This window comes from Haliotis rufescens, unplaced genomic scaffold (genome assembly GCF_023055435.1).
Source record: "Haliotis rufescens isolate VD_foot unplaced genomic scaffold, xgHalRufe1.0.p SCAF_15, whole genome shotgun sequence".
NCBI lineage: Eukaryota > Metazoa > Mollusca > Gastropoda > Lepetellida > Haliotidae > Haliotis > Haliotis rufescens.
Genome location: NW_025963835.1, coordinates 22,228,086 through 22,250,050, shown reverse-complemented (window position 1 = coordinate 22,250,050; position 21,965 = coordinate 22,228,086). Strand labels below are relative to the sequence as shown.

The 21,965-nt window shown below is 43.5% G+C and overlaps 3 protein-coding genes across 7 annotated transcripts in view; all 3 read right to left on the bottom strand.

Moving 5' to 3' along the window:
- Window positions 1–2,801: 2,801 nt before the first annotated feature.
- LOC124135197 (sulfotransferase 1A1-like) overlaps window positions 2,802–21,965 on the bottom strand; it is a 29,761-nt gene continuing 10,597 nt past the window's right edge. Inside the window, exon 7 of the mRNA XM_046500452.2 lies at window positions 2,802–2,853. Within this exon, the coding sequence (XP_046356408.1) occupies window positions 2,844–2,853 (10 nt within the window). The 3' untranslated portion in view covers window positions 2,802–2,843. The remainder of the gene's footprint in view (window positions 2,854–21,965) is intronic.
- On the bottom strand, window positions 2,822–9,344 carry LOC124135199 (sulfotransferase 1A1-like). Of its 4 annotated transcripts, none has more exons than XM_048396325.1 (6): window positions 9,258–9,344; window positions 6,105–6,321; window positions 5,296–5,616; window positions 4,884–4,984; window positions 3,750–3,894; window positions 2,822–2,959 (listed from the first exon to the last, which is right to left on the bottom strand). In XM_048396325.1, the coding sequence occupies exons 2-6, from the start codon at window positions 6,274–6,276 to the stop codon at window positions 2,844–2,846; spliced, it is 855 nt and encodes a 284-aa protein (XP_048252282.1). In that variant the 5' UTR covers window positions 6,277–6,321; window positions 9,258–9,344; the 3' UTR covers window positions 2,822–2,843. The 4 variants fall into 4 exon arrangements, with proteins under 4 accessions (XP_048252282.1, XP_046356409.2, XP_048252284.1 ...); XM_046500453.2 differs by lacking the exon at window positions 9,258–9,344 and adding an exon at window positions 8,323–8,514; XM_048396327.1 differs by lacking the exon at window positions 9,258–9,344 and adding an exon at window positions 8,323–8,514 and having other exon boundaries at window positions 6,105–6,306.
- Window positions 9,329–21,121, bottom strand: LOC124135200 (sulfotransferase 1A1-like). Of its 2 annotated transcripts, none has more exons than XM_046500454.2 (6): window positions 21,020–21,121; window positions 14,914–15,161; window positions 13,691–14,014; window positions 13,258–13,358; window positions 10,935–11,079; window positions 9,329–10,197 (listed from the first exon to the last, which is right to left on the bottom strand). In XM_046500454.2, the coding sequence occupies exons 2-6, from the start codon at window positions 15,080–15,082 to the stop codon at window positions 10,082–10,084; spliced, it is 855 nt and encodes a 284-aa protein (XP_046356410.2). In that variant the 5' UTR covers window positions 15,083–15,161; window positions 21,020–21,121; the 3' UTR covers window positions 9,329–10,081. The 2 variants fall into 2 exon arrangements, with proteins under 2 accessions (XP_046356410.2, XP_046356411.2); XM_046500455.2 differs by lacking the exon at window positions 21,020–21,121 and adding an exon at window positions 20,809–20,983.

Below are 21,965 nucleotides of genomic sequence, written 5' to 3'. Positions count from 1 at the left end.
CTCACACACACACACACCTTTCTCACACACACACACACACACACACACACACACACACACACACACACACACACACACACACACACACACGCTGCTCGTACACAGTACATGACATGGAATTTTCGTATTTTAGTAAATACCATATGTAAAGAAATGCAAATGGAATTTTGCGATCCACAAAATGTCATTCTTGAAAAACAAAGAATTCACTGAGAAATGAATACTGACATATATGACAAACTCTATGTCTTACATGGTTTATGCAAGTACAAAGCTTATTAAAGATGTCATAAGGTTTCTGAATGACTGCTATATACATTTTCTCAGACGATTGTGTTCAAAAGCCATGTTTGGCTTGTAACAGATGAGTCACTTGACACAGACTTATCTTACTAAGTTGACACAGATGCACTGTTGTCAAAAACATCTTCATCTGTCACTTCCATGCGTCTGTTTTGTCGTTGTTGCTGGAGTGTGATGTACAAACGAATGCCGACAAAAAGTTTCATTCCTTTTAATATGGTCACAGTTCATATTACAGAAAAAGGGGTGAGTGAGTATAGTTACACGCCGCTTTTAGCTATATTCCAGCAATATCACGCACTGGACACCAGACATGGGCTTCACACATTGTACCCATGTGGGGAATCGAACCCGGGGCTTCGGCGTGATGAACGAACGCTTTAACCACTAGGCTACCCCACCGCCTCTTAAGGTGAATGATGGATCGACTTTGATGCAAAAAGACATCTCTATTTTACATTGAGACATTATGCATCATTACAGTATAGATATGGAGAGTGATGGATAATGAATCAAAGTAAAATAGAGATGTCTTTTTATATCAAAGTCGACGCCAGATAGTATTAGGCACCGCGTTTGGATAACACTGGCCATCAATTGCCCCTTATCAGAATGGACATTGGCTATATTTTAGACAGCTCCATCTTTTTGAGAGGAAATATCAGTGAAAGAATAGTTATAAAGTTTGGGTGTAATGCATACCTTTAATGACAAGCTCTCTGCTGAAGTGTTAAGTCATATCATTTAGTACCAATGTTATTATTCTATCTGCTCTTCACAATCCAAATAATATAACCTGCTCCCGCACATCCACTCCATCCACAATACCAACTCTAAGGAGCCCACACCTTGTTATTCGTTTTAGCCGCTCCACTCCCTCCCGCCGTCCCCACCACTACACACCCTCTACCAACCCTTTACAACTTACACTATCAACTCCTTCCACTCCCTAACAACTCTCCTTCTGACTTCCCTGTACCCACTCTGGCACCTCACACCCCTTCACTCCACCCTCTCTACCCACTCCCACAGTCTTCTCTACCCACTCTGCCACCTCACACCCATTCACTCCACCCTCTCTACCCACTCCCACAGTCTTCTCTACCCACTCTGCCACCTCACACCCATTCACTCCACCCTCTCTACCCACTCCCACAGTCTTCTCTACCCACTCTGCCACCTCACACCCATTCACTCCACCCTCTCTACCCACTCCCGCAGTCTTCTCTACCCACTCTGCCACCTCACACCCATTCACTCCACCCTCTCTACCCACTCCCACAGTCTTCTCTACCCACTCTGCCACCTCACACCCATTCACTCCACACTCTCTACCCACTCCCACAGTCTTCTCTACCCACTCTGCCACCTCACACCCCTTCACTCCACCCTCTCTACCCACTCCCGCAGTCTTCTCTACCCGCTCTGCCACCTCACACCCCTTCAATCCACCCTCTCTACCCACTCCCGCAGTCTTCTCTACCCGCTCTGCCACCTCACACCCCATCACTCCACCCTCTCTACCCACTCCCGCAGTCTTCTCTACCCACTCTGCCACCTCACACCCCTTCACTCCACCCTCTCTACCCACTCCCGCAGTCTTCTCTACCCGCTCTGCCACCTCACACCCCTTCACTCCACCCTCTCTACCCACTCCCACAGTCTTCTCTACCCACTCTGCCACCTCACACCCCTTCACTCCACCCTCTCTACCCACTCCCGCAGTCTTCTCTACCCGCTCTGCCACCTCACACCCCATCACTCCACCCTCTCTACCCACTCCCGCAGTCTTCTCTACCCACTCTGCCACCTCACACCCCTTCACTCCACCCTCTCTACCCACTCCCGCAGTCTTCTCTACCCGCTCTGCCACCTCACACCCCTTCACTCCACCCTCTCTACCCACTCCCGCAGTCTTCTCTACCCGCTCTGCCACCTCACACCCCTTCACTCCACCCTCTCTACCCACTCCCGCAGTCTTCTCTACCCACTCTGCCACCTCACACCCATTCACTCCACCCTCTCTACCCACTCCCGCAGTCTTCTCTACCCGCTCTGCCACCTCACACCCCTTCACTCCACCCTTTCTACCCACTCCCGCAGTCTTCTCTACCCGCTCTGCCACCTCACACCCCTTCACTCCACCCTCTCTACCCACTCCCGCAGTCTTCTCTACCCACTCTGCCACCTCACACCCATTCACTCCACCCTCTCTACCCACTCCCGCAGTCTTCTCTACCCGCTCTGCCACCTCACACCCCTTCACTCCACCCTTTCTACCCACTCCCGCAGTCTTCTCTACCAGCTCTGCCACCTCACACCCCTTCAATCCACCCTCTCTACCCACTCCCGCAGTCTTCTCTACCCGCTCTGCCACCTCACACCCCTTCACTCCACCCTCTCTACCCACTCCCGCAGTCTTCTCTACCCGCTCCAATTACTGTAGCCACTATGTTCCATCCACCGTTAACGCTGATGTTCGTTACTCTGCCTACTGTATCCTTTCTTGCCATACCAATTCTCCCCACTCCACAACACCATTATTTCAATGTATATCTGAACTCCAAAGGACAATCTTTCATCTTCTCCTTGTAGATTTGATCAAACCACTCATTCTGCGCGATAGTGAACCAATTCTTCCAGTCCCCAATTTCACCTGAAATATCAGAAATTAATGTATGAATAACATGTTAGAATATTGCATTTATGACACTGGTAATTCTGATGTAAGTCAGAGAAAAAGTGTTCGACCCAGGCAAGAGTATCATTTTTTCCATTACATAACTATCTAAAATTGTTACAGAGTAGGGATGTCCAATATCACTATATGATGATTGGTAAAATATGTGGGTTACAGCTTATGTCAACATACTGTAAACTACGTTTATAAAGAACATGCTTATAACGAACTTACCGATATAACGAACTTATTTTTTAGTCCCGGCCATTTGTTGTATATATGCTGTATATATGCTTATAGCGAACTACGGTTATTACGAACTAAAATATGTGGTCCTTTGAGTTCGTTAACGGTATAACCGTAGTTTACTGTACGTAAATAATGTGGGCGTAAAAAGGATCGCCATAAAGTCATCTACTCCACCTATTATGATTAGACATCTCAATGAAAGGTCAAGAAGTCGAGGTGATTTTTGCAAAGGACGCCCTGTGCTGTCTTATGCAGCAGTATTGTGCAGTGTTTCCATAACTTACTACGATGTAAAGTAACCGTACCTTGATTAATAGACCTGCCTTACATCTACATGACTATAGCTGACATGAAACAACACTATCCCACATTTTACAGTTATCACGCTCCACAGGGCGTACAGGAATATTTTTTTCACCTTTTCTCGATAATCATTCCACAGGGCATACTGGGCAGACAATAATTACAGTTTCTAGATGTTCCATTCCACGGAGCGTTCTAGGAGAGAAATACCCACCCTTTCTATACGTGACCGCGGACATTGCTGCCTTGCTCTTCTTCATGGAGGCGAAGCTGCATTGATCACATACTTCCTTCACAAACTCATCACTCCTCTTAATTCCAAGGAAGGCTTGTATTTTTTTCATCTCGCGGAACAGATTCTTTGAACAGATAAAACTTAAACGTCACTCATATCCCGAACAGACCGACACTATAAGCATGAACACACGTCATGACAAAGAGACTGATATCTAAACTGACGCTTAGTCTCTGAACATATATGATTTTTTTTATGGAAACCAAAAGCTTATTGGTCCTTTCCCAAGCTCTGTTCTCTCTCCAAGGAGTCTAACCAGATTACTGATGCCATCTAGTGGCCTGGTCCACAACCCTTCCATTCCCTAATACTATTTCTTCAGACGCATTTTGAAACTTGGTTTTTACAATGTTTTTTGAAAGCTGGATGGCCAAATTGCCAAAATTGTCTGAAAAATATTTTTGATTGGAAATTGGATTTGTCTCCAAATTCAAAAGCACCTATTTGTAGAATTTGTGGAAAGGATACAGAAAAACATCTCTACAAAAGAAAAATTGTCAATGGGAGTCAAAAGACCAGCACCTGTCTCACACTTTAAGCTGTCCTGAATGTTTCTATACTGAGAGGTTGCAATGTAAACATTGTATGTAAAAACTGCTTCGGTGTAACTACAAGAGTAAGTGAGAAAGTCAATCAGCTAAGGTCATCCTCTGAGAAATACAAGATTAATGTTGTACAAAACTCACGAAACTATTGTTTCGAAAAGGTATGACAGTGACTTAATGCCCAGTACGACCAGAGGATTACGAAGAAAGGCCTTATTCCTTGACAGTATAAGAAGCAACATCTTCAGCTGGAGTGGCCAATATTTGACACTAATTTCAATTAAATCATAATTATAGTCATAATGGAACAAAGGCTGCCATGTGTGTTTGAATAATTTAGGCCCCAGCAACACCAGGATTTCTTTCAGTACGGGGACGTATATATTTAGGAATAAACTAAGATACGACAAATAAATCACTGACAATTATCTAACATTTCAAGTTCAAAATTTCACAGGCCGCTATTTCGGGAAAACATTTTGGTAATCATTGCAATGGCCTCGCTTACCTCTTTCATGTCTTCATAGTTAATCGTCAGTATGGGGACATCAGTGGTTTTCTTCACCTCCTCCCAGTCCTTCACATAATCGAACCAGGAACCGTTGTCAACTACAATATCGGACACAAAGGTCACAAATTCATGGTCAGGAATACGTTGAAGAGTTACAGAGTTGTGTACGTATAACACCACCTTAGAAGATTATAATTCACATCATGCCATTTCAGAAATGTCGGACGAAAGCCCTCAACTCAAGCGAGAAGGTGCTGATAAACCAAGGACCATACTGATCATCCATTCAAGTAAAGAACCATGATTGATATGTTGATTTGTCAGAGGGAGATCCTGACCATCATCTACAGTACATGTTTGCATGAGTTGTGTGCACTGTTTAATCTAAGAATGATAGAAAATCACTCACACTTCCCCTCCAGTGAGGGTCGAAAGAAATTCTTCCACTCTCCAGTGTAGTTGTAGCACATCGTCAGTTTCTTCACAAAGTTGTAATAGGAAACAGTCACGTCCTTGGGGTTCCTAGTCACGTACACTATCCTAGGTTTCATCACTTTAACCTGCACTGGAAGGTCGTTGTACAACACATGAGTGTTGAGGATTCTTGGAGAAGGGAGATTTTTATAGTCATCTTCACTGCAACCTTCAATCAAGTGAAACCCTTTGCCGACTTCAGGGTCGAGTTTTCCTGCCACCAGCAGGCGAACCATCTCGCAGACCCAGTGGGTACCTGGATAGTAATACCATATTGAGGTTCGTGGTTTGGGCAAAATCGTTTCGATGTTTTTCGTAGTTTTACTGCTGCTAATAATGGTAGGGCCACAATGGGAAAGTAATGTAATATAATGATATGTACCCTGCAAACAAACCAAAGTCATAGACTACACTTCTTCACTTTGGTTGAAATTACAGTTGTGGTTAACGACAAGCTATGAACTGTGTAATATCTGAATTACGTCACTGCTCGCCTTTGTTTGGGTAAATTTGACAATTATTACATAACAATATCACAACTTCTTTCTTCCTACGATTCTTCGGGAAACCCATTTATGTTAACATTTTTGTATGACAAAACACCCGACATTCTCCACCAGGTTGATATTCTCTCCATCTTCGGACATCGTGATGTAGACAAGCGATTGTAACAAGGCTGTGATTTCTGACCTCGAAGATGTTGTCATAATTATATTACTGTATTGATAAGAACAGTTTACCTACCTGACTTGGGGAACGTACACACCAGAATATCGTCAGAGCGGATTTCAACAGATGCTAATTTCTCTATTGGTTTGGTCTGCATAGATCCGGGAAACTGTGGGTATTTGCGGCCATTGTAGTTTACCAGCGTCATCTCATCTCCACCATCATCGGCTACATGTATCAACTCCATGGCGACTGCAGGTCGTCGAATTCGTCAATCCTATGAACAGAGCGTCTGAAAATGAAGTATAACGAGGGGATTGATTAAAGTTATATTCTTTGTTATAGATTTTCCCAAACCGGATACGATATAATTATGCCGGAAATACATATAATTATCTAATCAAGATACCTAGGATTTATGCTAGAAATGGACCATTTGTTTTGTCACTGCTTCAAACATTCAACTCCTTTCGCTTAAAACCTCTCCCAAAATTATTTTTTATTCATTGTCTCACTTAACCATGCACGTTATATGCTTTTCCGGTCAAATGACAACACCTGAACGCTGCGATATGATGCAAACTTCAAGTAACCCATGCGGTTTCCGGGTTACAAAAGCTCCACAACAACATATATGTGTGACCCGTGAAGATCCGGGTTAAAATAGGTGTTCAGCAACCCCTGATTGCCGTAAAAGGCGACTCTGCCGTTCGTAAGAGGCGACTAACGGTATCGGGTTGTCAGACTCGCTGACTTGGTTGATGCACGTCACGTATCCCAATTGCGTAAACCGCCTCTGTGGTCTAGTGGTAGAGCGTTCGATACCAACATACGTTAAAAGATGGTACTTGTATTTACCCTGTCTGGCGCTTGGCATTAAGGGGCTAAAACAAGGACTGGTCGGCTCGGAGTCAGTACACGGTGACTGAGTTGGGTATTCATGTTAAACTGCGGCATGGTATCTCAGTGAGCTAGCACTATAAATTGGCATCAGTCCGAAGTAGTATAAGCAGCCACACACACACACACACACACACACACACACACACACACATATGCACGTCGCTATATAAGTGCAATAATCTTTGACGCGACGTTAAACCCCATTTCACCTCACCTCACCTCACCTCACCTCACCCCATTTGCGTAGATCGATGCTCATGACCTCAGACACTGGATTGTCTGGTCCAGACTCGTTTACTTACAGACGGAATATATAGCTGGAATATTGCTGCGTGCGGCGACGAAAAACAAAAACAAAACATGCACGTGTGCATGTCGTAAGAGGCGACAAAATTAATCAGAAGGTCAGGCTCAGCGACTTGGAAAAGTGCGTATATTGTACCCTGACGAGGTGACTCTTTGCTCTCGATATAGCTGACTGAATATAGTCTAGATTGTATTACTTGCAGGTCGCCTTGACATAGCTGGCATATTGCTGAGTGCAGCGTTAAACAACAAACAAAAATGCTGGTCATACGAGGTGAACAATGTGGATCAGGTGGTCGGTCAGGCTCGCTGACTTTATTTATTTCCTAGTGCAGCGTTAAACAACAAACAAACACATCAAATACAACGTGCTCCGAGTTGCTTTACTAGGACTGTCATATATACTTTACGGTCCAATGGTTTGCGATAGCACATTATAACACGTAATATTGTAACGTGTAACACATTATTTTACACTACCCCTACCTCATTTTACCTTAGCAGTTATTAAGGTGATGTCATGTATACATGTATAAACTTTGACCATAAACCTAACTCTAATATTCAGTTTGCAATCTCGTGGTGTTACCAGCATACCACCAAAGGCAATGACAATTGTACTATTTCAAACTTTGAATAAACTTGACGTCTAACATCACCTTGACACAGGACCGCCTCCGTGGCGTATCAGGAGTATTCCTGGTAGCAAACCTGGGTACTCTCCCAATATCAGTCAACAGATTGGAAGGTACCAAACCTAAGGCATCAAGAACAATGGGGAGTCGGAAAACTTGGTACTTGGGATGCAAGCGTGACATTTATTATTATTATTATTATTGTTGTTGTTGTTGTAAACTAACGGCACCATACCTTTCTATAAAGGTGAGTTGTTGAGATTACTCTTAACCAAAATCCTTTCGAACAGTCAGGTCCTGCTCTATCTAGCCTATTCATAGGGTACGATATTTGTTTATATCACACAGCTGCGCGCCGTTACGTGATGTGCCTTATCAAAACCGTGAACAAGATAGTATTACCCTGACATTCACATTGACAAACACAGTGACTCAATCGGAATACTTGCACGTGTGGATGGAGCGGCCTCCTCACTGGGCCGCGTGTAGTTTCCTTACGGCTGTCAGGCGCTGGTGGGGACAAGCGGTGATGCGACAACACAATATAAATTCTCCACTTTACGGTCATCCATCTAATCTAGGTCAGGTGTCTAGGATACGTAAATAACCAGACTGACTTTCTTTACACAGCTTTTTAGGTTTTAAAGTTGTATGTTTGTTGTTTGCGCCTCACACAGCAATAGTCCAATTAAGAGATGGCGGCCTCTTACCTTACCTTACCCTACCCTACCCTACCCTACCCTACCCTACCCTACCCTACCCTACCCTACCCTACCCTACCCTACCCTACCCTACCCTACCCTACCCTACCCTACCCTACCCTACCCTAACCTAACCTAACCTAACCTAACCTAACCTAACCTAACCTAACCTACCCTACCCTACCCTACCCTACCCTAACCTAACCTAACCTAACCTAACCTAACCTAACCTAACCTAACCTAACCTAACCTAACCTAACCTAACCTAACCTAACCTAACCTAACCTAACCTAACCTAACCTAACCTAACCTAACCTAACCTAACCTAACCTAACCTAACCTAACCTAACCTAACCTAACCTAACCTAACCTAACCTAACCTAACCTACCCTTACCTTACCTTACCTTACCTTACCTTACCTTACCTTACCTTACCTTACCTTACCTTACCTTACCTTACCTTACCTTACCTTACCTTACCTTACCTTACCTTACCTTACCTTACCTTACCTTACCTTACCTTACCTTACCTTACCTTACCTTACCTTACCTTACCTTACCTTACCTTACCTTACCTTACCTTACCTTACCTTACCTTACCTTACCTTACGGCTATAAGACACAAGTTGGTCAAGAGAGACTACATACGTTACACTACGCACCGTAACACAACATATACTCACCACTGAACGATCAGCCTCTTAAATATACTTTGTTGTCGTGGCAGTTGCATCAGAATGATGAGTCACCAAGGTTCAAATGGAAATTCTTTTATTGACTTTCAGGTATACAGCTCATCATTGATATAAAGATACAAAAGTCGAACTTTGCTACCCATTCACGCTATGTTCGCACATGCCTATTGACACAAGCTGGCGCCTTGTTCCGTGCACACAAACACCCTCAGGACATAGTGTCTGCTTTCATACAGAATTCAGTCACGCTATCATTTTGTCCCGAAAACAGTACGCTAAGTACACATGGACGACTGCCTGACCGTAATGCGAGGATCATATTGTTATCTGAATGTGTAGACCTAATATTTCAGTTGCAATATAATAACAGAATATGTAAATATATCACACTATCAAACAAGAGGCATATGGATTGATACGTCAATGCTAGAGAATAAGGCAAACATCCGGTGAAAATTATATGAATGAATTACTGAAAATCGGTGGTGACACGCCCTCAATCTACGTCTCTACAAACACATTCCCGTTGCTCGCTGACGCTAGGCGTTCTAGTCAGTCCAGCCACTCCACAGCATCTTGCCAATGAACTCACTTCTTCCTCATCACCCGTTCTCGGCGCTTCCAATTACTCCACATCGCACTCCCCGCTTTCATTTACTATCAACTCCAGCCAATCCTATCAACTCTATCGTCAGATATGGCTGACATATTGCCGATGTGACGTAAAGCATAAACTCACACTCCTATCAACTCTAAAACTCTACCAATTCTCTCAAACACGCACTGAAATTCGCCCCTTCTGTCAACAACAGTTATTTCAATGTATATCTAAAAGTTAAAGGACAATCTTTCATTTTCTCCTCGTACATTTGATCAAACCACTCATTCTGAGCGACAGTGAACCAATTCTTCCAGTCCCCGATTTCACCTGAAGGATAACAGAACCGGAAATTAATTATAATACTTGTGTATGAATTATATTGAAGATTGTATACTTATGAACAAACGGTACAAAAAAAACTTCAAGTTAATGGTAATACTTATGTAAGTCACAAACGCTGCGCTCGACACAGGAAAGAGTTTAACAATCCCAAATCGTTACTATGTTAACTCAAGGATAATGGCAGCGAACATCAAAATAAGTGGCACACAGAATAATAGTTCCAGATCCTTGTTAATCTCTACCACATTCGCATGAGCTGAAGATGCTTGTTACGGGAATAGGAATGTCCAACATTAGTGATCAAACACAATATGTGTCAAATGTGCTGATTAGAGATTATTGGTAAGATCATGTCATGGACACTGCGCGAATTTTATAAAGAGAAACAAGATACAAAGAATGTCGCTCGGTCTACCTGCATAACTCTATACTCAAACCATGCCATTGGTTGTCGATTCATCATTGGCGAAGTATTGGACACCACTCTTACCAAATATTTTTTGTCCAATTAAAGCAACATTTAATAATTGAGGATTATCCTGATTGCTTATGAGGGACTTTGAATAGCCAATAAGTCGACGTAGACTTTACAATAACTTACCAAGGACCATCATACCTTGGTAGCGGTACACTGTAGTGATTCCACCTTATAAATACGATGTAAGCCTCTCCCTACCTTGATGACATGACCGAGTTTTTAATCATTGGCAATACATATTCACCTTTCCTGTACACGACCCCTGCCATGTTTGCCTTGACTTTCTTCATGGAGCTGAAACTGCAGTGATCACATACTTCCTTCACAAACTCATCACTTCTCTCAATTCCAAGGAAGTCTTGAATTTTCTTCACCTCGCGGAATGTATCCTTTGAACATATAGAAAATCATCAACACCCATTTTCTATCCACGCAATAAAAAGAACACAAATATACGTCGTGATGAAAACATGAAATGTCCTTAAAAGTTAAATTAATGCATCAACACTATAGCTCTGTATTGACCATGTTCGCGGAATGCTTCCTGTTAATATTTATGACATCAACATCAACGATGTCCACAGTAACTGCCGCAATTTAAACGATTCCAACATGAAAAGACAGGATTATAATTTTGGATGTGTGGGTTGTTTTCATTGCGACCCCTCATTGTCGTTACAGTGCTACATGGTCAGGAATCGTTCTGGGAAATCGTTAGGTGCTTGGCACGATGCGTTAGTCACTGGGTGTGTCGGATTTGTCGGATCTCCCTGATTTCAATCCTAAATTAGGAGTATGATACCCGTGCTCGTGGGTTTCAACAACGAGGTCAACATCTAGGGCCTTTACCAAGTTGAACTCACTTCTCTACGTAATCGAACATACATTTTACCTGTTAGCTCATTCACTAATAATGAGTGAGAAGGGTTTTTTACTGGCTGCTTTTGACAATGTTCAATTTAATTCACACATCCAAGCATTGCCGGATTGTCAAACTCAGCTCGTGATGACTGAACCCTTTATTCGCATAGAACGAATTCTGTAATAGTGAAATATTTTCACCTGATGAAGGAGTAAGCATATTCTCCGAAACGTTGTGTTCCTCATAATAAGGAAGTTGACATCCATATATTATCTTCCTTATGTGAATCGTGAAGATTCCGGGTTAGAATGTGTCTTCAGCAACCCATGCTTGCCGTAAAAGGCGACTATGCTTGTCGTAAAAGCCGACAAAGGGGATCGGGTGGTCAGGCTCGCTGACTTGGTTGATGCATGTCATCTATCCCGATTGCGTGGATCGATGATCATGGCATTAATCACTGGATTTTCTGGTCCAGACTCGATTATTTTTCAGACCGCCGTCATATAGCTGGAATATTGCTTAGTGCGGCGTTAAGCAACAAACAAACAAACACTTCTAAATGCCTTTCAAAGACGTGAAATATTTTGTTGTAGACCTTCCATGAATTTCTTAGAGGTATCTGCACAGACACTTGAGTCGGTTGATCAAATTGGGATAATTAGCAGCGGTCTATGACCTTTGGAAAATGGAAAACTTTAGGAATGTGCAGTGGTTAAGTATGTCCATTTACACAGGGTTAAAGACTGCTTATTTTACTGCTTCACGCCCTTGCCTTTGCAAATAGTTTGCAAATCTGGATTTTCTGGTCCAGACTCGATTATTTTTCAGACCGCCGTCATATAGCTGGAATATTGCTCAGTGCGGCGTTAAGCAACAAACAAACAAACACTTCTAAATGCCTTTCAAAGACGTGAAATATTTTGTTGTAGACCTTCCATGAATTTCTTAGAGGTATCTGCACAGACACTTGAGTCGGTTGATCAAATTGGGATAATTAGCAGCGGTCTATGACCTTTGGAAAATGGAAAACTTTAGGAATATGCAGTGGTTAAGTATGTCCATTTACACAGGGTTAAAGACTGCTTATTTTACTGCTTCACGCCCTTGCCTTTGCAAATAGTTTGCAAATCGCAAACATCACAATAATGAACACGACCACACGAACGTCTCGTAAAAACCGTATCAAGAAACAAACACAAGGAAGCAAATCGCGATGAACTCTCGAATGTCTCGTAAATACCCTACTTATAAAATAAAAGAAGGCTACACATCGTGATGAACGCGCTTTACCCTATACACACCAAGACAAAGATCATGAACACTATCCAAGACGAACAGACCGCCTCTGTGGTCAAGTGGTTGAGCTTCCACCCGGAGAACGGTAGGTCGGGGCTTCTATCCCCTGCCGCGTCATACCAAACGACGCTTAAAATATGTTACTTGTTGTTACCCTGCCTGGCGTGGCACGTCGCTTTATAAGTCGAATAATCTCGAACGCCATTTACATTACCCCATTTCAACTCACCTCACCTGGACGAAGACACGACGCTTCCTTCGTAAAACCCCTGGGATCTGGCAAGCCTTGTCGTTGTTTATCCTAACGTGTGATGATAAACAACGACAAGGCCTGCCAGATCCCTTTAAGAAATGACCCTAAATTCATTAAAGGGCCCTATCTGGAATTTATTGCAATGGCCACGCTTACCTCTTTCATGTCTTCATAGTTCAGTGTCAGAATGGGGACATCAGTGGTTTTCTTCACCTCCTCCCAGTCCTTCACATAGTCGAACCAGGAACCGTAGTCAACTAAAATAAGGTACACATTCATGACGTCACATAACGCTGGTCAGGATTAGGTTAAAGAGTCAGAAATTTGGGTTAACGACGCTTTGAACAGTTTGAAGTTCGAAGACATCGGACGCCTTGGTAGAAACCACGCCCAAGTGAATTTTGCTGATAGATCAATGATCAACCTCGAGGGATTTGGGATTCGAGCCTGTGATAAAAGTACCCTGACACAACCAATCGAGGATAGAACTGTGATTTGTAAGAGGAAAATACTGACTATCGCCTATAGTACATATATGCCTAAGCAGTGTGCACTTTTGTTTCAACTAGGAATGATAGAAATCACTCACACTTCCCCTCCAATGAGGGTCGAAAGAAATTCTTCCACTCTCCAGTGTAGTTGTAGCACATCGTCAGTTTCTTCACAAAGTTGTAATCAGACACAGTCACGTCCTTGGGGTTCCGAGTCACGTACACTATCCTAGGTTTCTTCAACTTAACCTGCTCCGGAAGTTCGTTGAACATGACGTGAGTGTTAAGAATCCTGGGAGAAGGGAGATCTTTGTATTCTTCTTCACTGACCAATTCCATCATGGCAGACGCTTTGCTGACTTCAGCACGGTCGAGTTGTCCCGCCACCAGCAGGCGAACCATCTCCCAAACCCAGTGGGTACCTGTTAAGTAAAATCTTATTAAGTTTACTGGCTTTGACAGAGTAATGTCTCGTTCCAGACTGTGAACTACTTGCTACTTCTGTTACTCATGAGGACGCCACTGGCGGTCGTCATTTAATATAATGTCATAAAATGTGGAACTAATAATGACGACCATTACATTAGGTCAAAGCCATGCAACACACTGTCTGATTTTGGCTTAAATCAAAAAGTATGTAACGATGGAATAATCTGTTTGGCCATTGTTCACATGGTTTACGTGACTTCTTGTATACACAGACCCGCCTCCGTGGTCTGGCGGTAGAACGTCCGCTCCCCCATACCAAAAACCGTTAAAGATGGTACTTGTTGTTATCCTGTCTGGCGCTTGGAATTAAGGGGCTAAAACAAGGACTGGTCGGCTCGGAGTCAGTATACTGTGTCTGAGTGGGGTATTCATGTTAAACTGCGGCATGGTATCTGAGTGGGCTAGCACTATAAATTGGCATCAGTCCGGACTAGTACAAGCAGCCACACACACACACACACACACACACACGCTATATAAGTGCAATTATCTTTGACGCGACGTTTGACCTCACCTCATGCATACACTACGTTATGTTGTACTTGTATAATGTCACTTCATACTTTACTACGTCACTGCAAGGACAATACATCATGTCCGAAGATAGTTCGGCCACGAAGGATCGGGTGGCCAGGCTCGCTGACTTGGTTGATGCATGTCATCGTACATCGTAATCTTAATTGCGTGGATCGATGCTCATGATGTCAATTACTGGTCCAGACTCTATTATTTACAGACCGCCGCCATATAGCAGATTATGGTATTAAACAACAAACAAATAAAGAGGCAGTACTGTTTCATTGATAAAGAAAACTCATATAATTTTACATACCAGACTTGGGGAAAGCACACACTAGAATGTCGTCAGAGCGGATTTCAACAAATGGTAATCTCTCTAATGGACTGTGCTGAACAGCGGAGGGAAAGTAAGGATATTTCCGGCCATTGTGGCTTTGCAGAGTCATCTCATCCCCACCATCATCGGCTACACGCGTCGCCATGGTGACGGAAGGTCGTCTTGTTCGTTCACCTGGTGAGCAGAGTGTCTGAAGCGTCTAAATGGTCACGCGCGATTTGAATCTGAAAAGAAACATGTCATACAGTGAATAGTGACATTTTGCTAAGAATGGGTATTTTCGAACAAACAACGTTTCCGGAAAGACTTAAATTTTGACAATGCACTGACGTCAAGGGGCTGCTTTGCTATTATAGTGTGTGGTACTACTTCTTATTGACCACTTCATCTGCAAACTGAAAAGTGCTTTCACCTTGATGTGATGTGCCACGCTACTACTGTGTGACCACACAGGCCTCAAGGTCTGACGTGAAACTGCCTTGATATGGTGTGACGTGCTGTTACTCTGAGATCCTGTAGCCCTCCATGTGTGACATTAACAGAACACTGATATCCAACAGTCCGCATATGGCGTGACGTTCTTTGTCATTCAGATCCTAAAGACAACATGATATGACGTTCTAGTACATAGTGGTCCTACATCCCACATGGTGTGACGTACCAGTATATTGGATCTTACATCCCACATGGTTTGATGTTTTAGTACATTGCGATATTAAAGCCCACATGGTGTCATGTTTTAGTGGATTGTGATCATATAGCCCATGTGGTATTACGTTTGTGAAAACTGTGATCCTAGAGCTGTCATTGTGAGACGTACCAGTACATTGTGATCCTACAACCCCCGTGGTGTGACGTTTAGTACATTGCGATCCTACAGCCCTCATGTTGTGACGCTTTAGTACACTGTGATCCTACAGCCGTCACTGTGAGACATATTAGTACACTGTGATCCTATAGTCGTCACAGTGAGACATATTAGTACACTGTGATCCTGCAGCCGTCACTGTGAGACTTGCTAGTGCACTGTGATCCTACAGCCGTCACTGTGAGACATACTTTTGACTGTGATCCTACAGCCGTCAATGTGAGACATACTATTGCACTGTGATCCTACAGCCGTCACTGTGAGACATACCAGTACACTGTGATCCTACAGCCGTCACTGTGAGACATACTAGTACACTGTGATCATACAGCCGTCAATGTGAGACACACAAGTACACTGTGATCCTACAGCCGTCACCTCGAGACATACTAGTACACTGTGATCCTACAGCCGTCACTCTGAGACATACTAGTACACTGTGATCCTACAGCCGTCACTGTGAGACATACTAGTACACTGTGATCCTACAGCCGTCACTGTGAAACAAACTAGTACACTGTGATCCTACAGCCGTCACTGTGAGACGTACCAGTACATTGTGATCCTACAACCGTCACTGTGAGATATACTAGTACACTGTGAATCTACAGCCGTCACTGTGAGACATACCAGTACACTGTGATCCTACAGCCGTCACGGAGACATACTAGTACACTGTGATCCTACAACCGTCACTGTGAGACATACTAGTACACTGTGATCCTACAGCCGTCACTGTGAGACGTACTAGTACACTGTGATCCTACAGCCGTCACTGTGAGACATACTTGTACACTGTGATCATAGAGCCGTCGATGTGAGACAAACTTGTACACTGTGATCATACAGCCGTCACTGTGAGACATACTAGTGCACTGTGATCCTACAGCCGTCACGGAGACATACTAGTACACTGTGATCCTACAGCCGTCACTGTGAAACAAACTAGTACACTGTGATCCTACAGCCGTCACTGTGAAACGAACTAGTACACTGTGATCCTACAGCCGTCACTGTGAGACGTACCAGTACATTGTGATCCTACAACCGTCACTGTGAGATATACTAGTGCACTCTGAATCTACAGCCGTCACTGTGAGACATACCAGTACACTGTGATCCTACAGCCGTCACGGAGACATACTAGTACACTGTGATCCTACAACCGTCACTGTGAGACATACTAGTACACTGTGATCCTACAGCCGTCACTGTGAGACGTACAAGTACACTGTGATCCTACAGCCGTCACTGTGAGACATACTTGTACACTGTGATCATAGAGCCGTCGATGTGAGACAAACTTGTACACTGTGATCATACAGCCGTCACTGTGAGACATACTAGTGCACTGTGATCCTACAGCCGTCACGGAGACATACTAGTACACTGTGATCCTACAGCCGTCACTGTGAAACAAACTAGTACACTGTGATCCTACAGCCGTCACTGTGAAACAAACTAGTACACTGTGATCCTACAGCCGTCAATGTGAGACGTACCAGTACATTTAGATCCTACAACCGTCACTGTGAGATATACTAGTACACTGTGATCCTACAGCCGTCACTGTGAGACATACTAGTACACTGTGATCCTACAGCCGTCACGGAGACGTACTAGTTCACTGTGATCCTACAGCCGTCACTGTGAGACATACTTGTACACTGTGATCCTACAGCCGTCACTGTGAGACATACTCGTACACTGTGATCCTATAGCCGTGATCTTACAGCCAACATGGTCTGAGACATACTAGTACACTGTGATCCTACAGCCGTCACGGAGACGTACTAGTTCACTGTGATCCTACAGCCGTCACTGTGAGACATACTTGTACACTGTGATCCTACAGCCGTCACTGTGAGACATACTCGTACACTGTGATCTTATAGCCGTGATCTTACAGCCAACATGGTCTGACGTTTGATTGCATTGTTATCTTGGCCCATTGTGTGACGTGCCAGTACATTATGGTCATACAGCCCTCATTGTGTGACGATTTAGTACACTGTGATCCTACAACCGTCACTGTGAGACATACTAGTACACTGTGATCCTACAGCCGCCACTGTGAAACATACTAGTACACTGTGATCCTACAGCCGTCACTGTGAGACATACTTGTACACTGTGATCCTACAGCCGTCACTGTGAAACAAACTAGTACACTGTGATCCTACAGCCGTCACTGTGAAACAAACTAGTACACTGTGATCCTACAGCCGTCAATGTGAGACGTACCAGTACATTTAGATCCTACAACCGTCACTGTGAGATATACTTGTACACTGTGATCCTACAGCCGTCACTGTGAGACATACTAGTACACTGTGATCCTACAGCCGTCACGGAGGCGTACTAGTTCACTGTGATCATACAGCCGTCACTGTGAGACATACTTGTACACTGTGATCCTACAGCCGTCACTGTGAGACATACTCGTACACTGTGATCCTATAGCCGTGATCTTACAGCCAACATGGTCTGACGTTTGATTGCATTGCTATCTTGGCCCATTGTGTGACGTGCCAGTACATTATGGTCATACAGCCCTCATTGTGTGACGATTTAGTACACTGTGATCCTACAACCGTCACTGTGAGACATACTAGTACACTGTGATCCTACAGCCGCCACTGTGAAACATACTAGTACACTGTGATCCTACAGCCGTCACTGTGAGACATACTTGTACACTGTGATCATACAGCCGTCAATGTGAGACACACAAGTACACTGTGATCCTACAGCCGTCACTCTGAGACATACTAGTACACTGTGATCCTACAGCCGTCACTGTGAGACATACTAGTACACTGTGATCCTACAGCCGTCACTGTGAGACATACTAGTACACTGTGGTCATACAGCCGTCACTGTGAGACATACTAGTACACTGTGATCATACAGCCGTCACTGTGAGACATACTAGTACACTGTGATCATACAACCGTCACTGTGAGACATACTAGTACATTGTGATCCTACAACCATCACTGTGAGACATACTAGTACACTGTGATCATACAGCCGTCACTGTGAGACATACGAGTACACTGTGATCCTACAGCCGTCACTGTTAGACGTTCCATTATAGTGTCATCCTACAGTTCGCACGGAGTCACATTACGCTGCACTGAGATCGACAGTCCCCGTGGTGTGACGTACGTCTACATTGACTGCAAAACTGGCGTGTTAGTACATGGATATCCTACAACCCGCATCGTGTAACGTACTTTTATATCTAAATTCTACAGATCGCATAGTGTGACCTCATCATACGTTTAGACCCAACTACGTCAAACACACACCTTGTAGTGTTGGTTGATTTAGAAGAGTTTATAATGTCACTCTTCAATCGAAGCAGCATCACAGCAGGGAGGCTATGATTGTAATGTTGTAATGTAATGTAATGTTGAAAAATGGTTGTAACGATTGTAATATTCGTATAGTCTGTTCTAAAAGCGGCGTTTACGTTTTACAAACTAGTTCACTGTAATATAATGCCCGTCATACTGTATGGTATGTAATTATAGGATTTTAGAAAATATGGAAAAATATGATGAAATGGGAAAGTTTTTGTTCACATGTAGACGCAGGTTGTGAGTGCAATAGAAAACTCACTTCTAGTCACACTGCCCAAACATTGCCTTTAAAACATTTTATTATCTGGCTCATTATGACAGTTATAAAATAATAAAAAAAATTTTTTAATATTTTATTCACTTTGTTGTTTGTATATGTCTGTGGATGGAGCAATGTTTTAGGTTTGGGGAGCATGGGACAAATTTAAGTCATTTCTCACGCAAAGGCGGATGCACTGTGATCATACAGCCGTCACTGTGAGACATACTTGTACACCGTGATCATACAGCCGTCACTGTGAGACATACTTGTACACTGTGATCATACAGCCGTCACTGTGAGACATACTTGTACACTGTGATCATACAGCCGTCACTGTGAGACATACTTGTACACTGTGATCCTACAGCCGTCACTGTGAGACATACTTGTACACCGTGATCCTACAGCCGTCACTGTGAGACATACTAGTACACTGTGATCATACAGCCGTCACTGTGAGACATACTTGTACACTGTGATCATACAGCCGTCACTGTGAGACATACTTGTACACTGTGATCATACAGCCGTCACTGTGAGACATACTTGTACACTGTGATCATACAGCCGTCACTGTGAGACATACTAGTACACTGTGATCCTACAGCCGTCACTGTGAGACATACTTGTACACAGTGGTCATACAGCCGTCACTGTGAGACATACTTGTACACTGTGATCATACAGCCGTCACTGTGAGACATACTTGTACACTGTGATCATACAGCCGTCACTGTGAGACATACTTGTACACTGTGATCATACAGCCGTCACTGTGAGACATACTTGTACACTGTGATCCTACAGCCGTCACTGTGAGACATACTTGTACACTGTGATCCTGATGGACAACTGCATCCTTTTTCCCATGTAACAATTAACATACCACAGGCGACGTCATGATTTGAAACATGGGTGGGTACATTTCTGAATACAGAAATTGTTTTGTTGTTTAACTCAGCAATATTCCACCTATATATCGGCGGTCTGTAAATAATTGAGCCTGGACCAGACAATCCAGTCATTCAGATCATGAGCATCGATCGACGCAATTGGGATCGATGACTTGCATCAACCAAGTCAGCGAGCCCGACCACCCGATCACGTTAGTCGCCTCTTACGACAAGAATAGTCGCCTTTTACAGCAAGCATGGGTTGCTGAAGGCCTAATATGCCCCGGGTCGTCACGGGTCGTCAGCATTTCTAATCAAATAAGCAACATTAGTAAAAGGTTAGGCAACTCAGCTCTTATACCGATATTGTCCAATCACGATGTAGTAGAAATATACTAGAGAAATAAACAACGCCTTCGTGCCTCGTTACATTATCTGTGCTCAAAACTGTGATAATGCGCGTGTACTGAGTACCCTTACTTGTCTGTACAACGTTCGATGCTCCACTGCTTCGAAAGTACTTCGCCCACTCTCTTTACACAGTCCCCGCCACCAGCTATGCAAGTTCAAGTGGTTAAAACAGAGTAACGTACTTTGACCTTATGGTTGCATCGGAATGTGCTCCGAGTCACGGTCCCAACTAATCGTTATATGGGTCAAATCGAGATGGGTATGACCCCGTTTGACTCACCGCGTTAATTCGGTCAGGTTTGTAGTCCTCTCGACTGATGGTGTGGATTTAGCAGGGATGGTCTCAACAACATTGAGGAGTATGTCACATGAACCACAGGAGTCCGTATCTAAAAATAGACGCCCTCATGCATATTCATGACCATCTCCTTCGGGCACGCGTGCGGAGATGGTCATGAATATGCATGAGGGCGTCTATTTTTAGATACGGACTCCTGTGCGTGAACTACTGCGTCAATGAAATCAATTCAAAAGTGTGCCGGTGTTATAGGAATAGCCTCCCTGTGACAAAACACTACATATGACAGCCTCAAACATTTTCCACGCTCGGCGTAAGATTTAGATACAGTAAACTACGGTTATAAAGAACATGCTTATAACGAACTGACCGATATAACGAATTTATTTTGTAGTCCCGTCTATGTGTTGCATATATGCTGTATATATGCTTATAACGAACTACGGTTATAACGAACTAAAATAAGTGGTCCCTTTGAGTTCGTAACAACCGTAGTTTACTGTATTTTGGAATATTTTTCGCAAGGGGAAATTGTGTTGACAGGATTTAACTATAAGTACGGTTTTCACCGACGTTTAAGTCTGTTTTAAAAAGAACGTAGAAGCTGCAACATTTTGTATAAAATACATTATATGCGAAAGGGGATTGTATTGAGAATAGGCTATTGCTTGCGTGGAGAAAGAGAAATGGGTACAGGATGAATCAAACCTTCTATGCTTTATTGCTGGTGGCATGCTGCAATACTCCAGCTATATTACAAGCCTGACGATGCGATCCAATTAACACCCTCTCGACGAACACTAGAATGCTGGGAACCTACTCTAAAAGTATAGTAATACTTACCATATATAGTAGCATACAACGAACGTCTACAATCACATATGTGTCACACGAATTCGTAACTCCGTGGTCTTGTGGAAATAGCGTC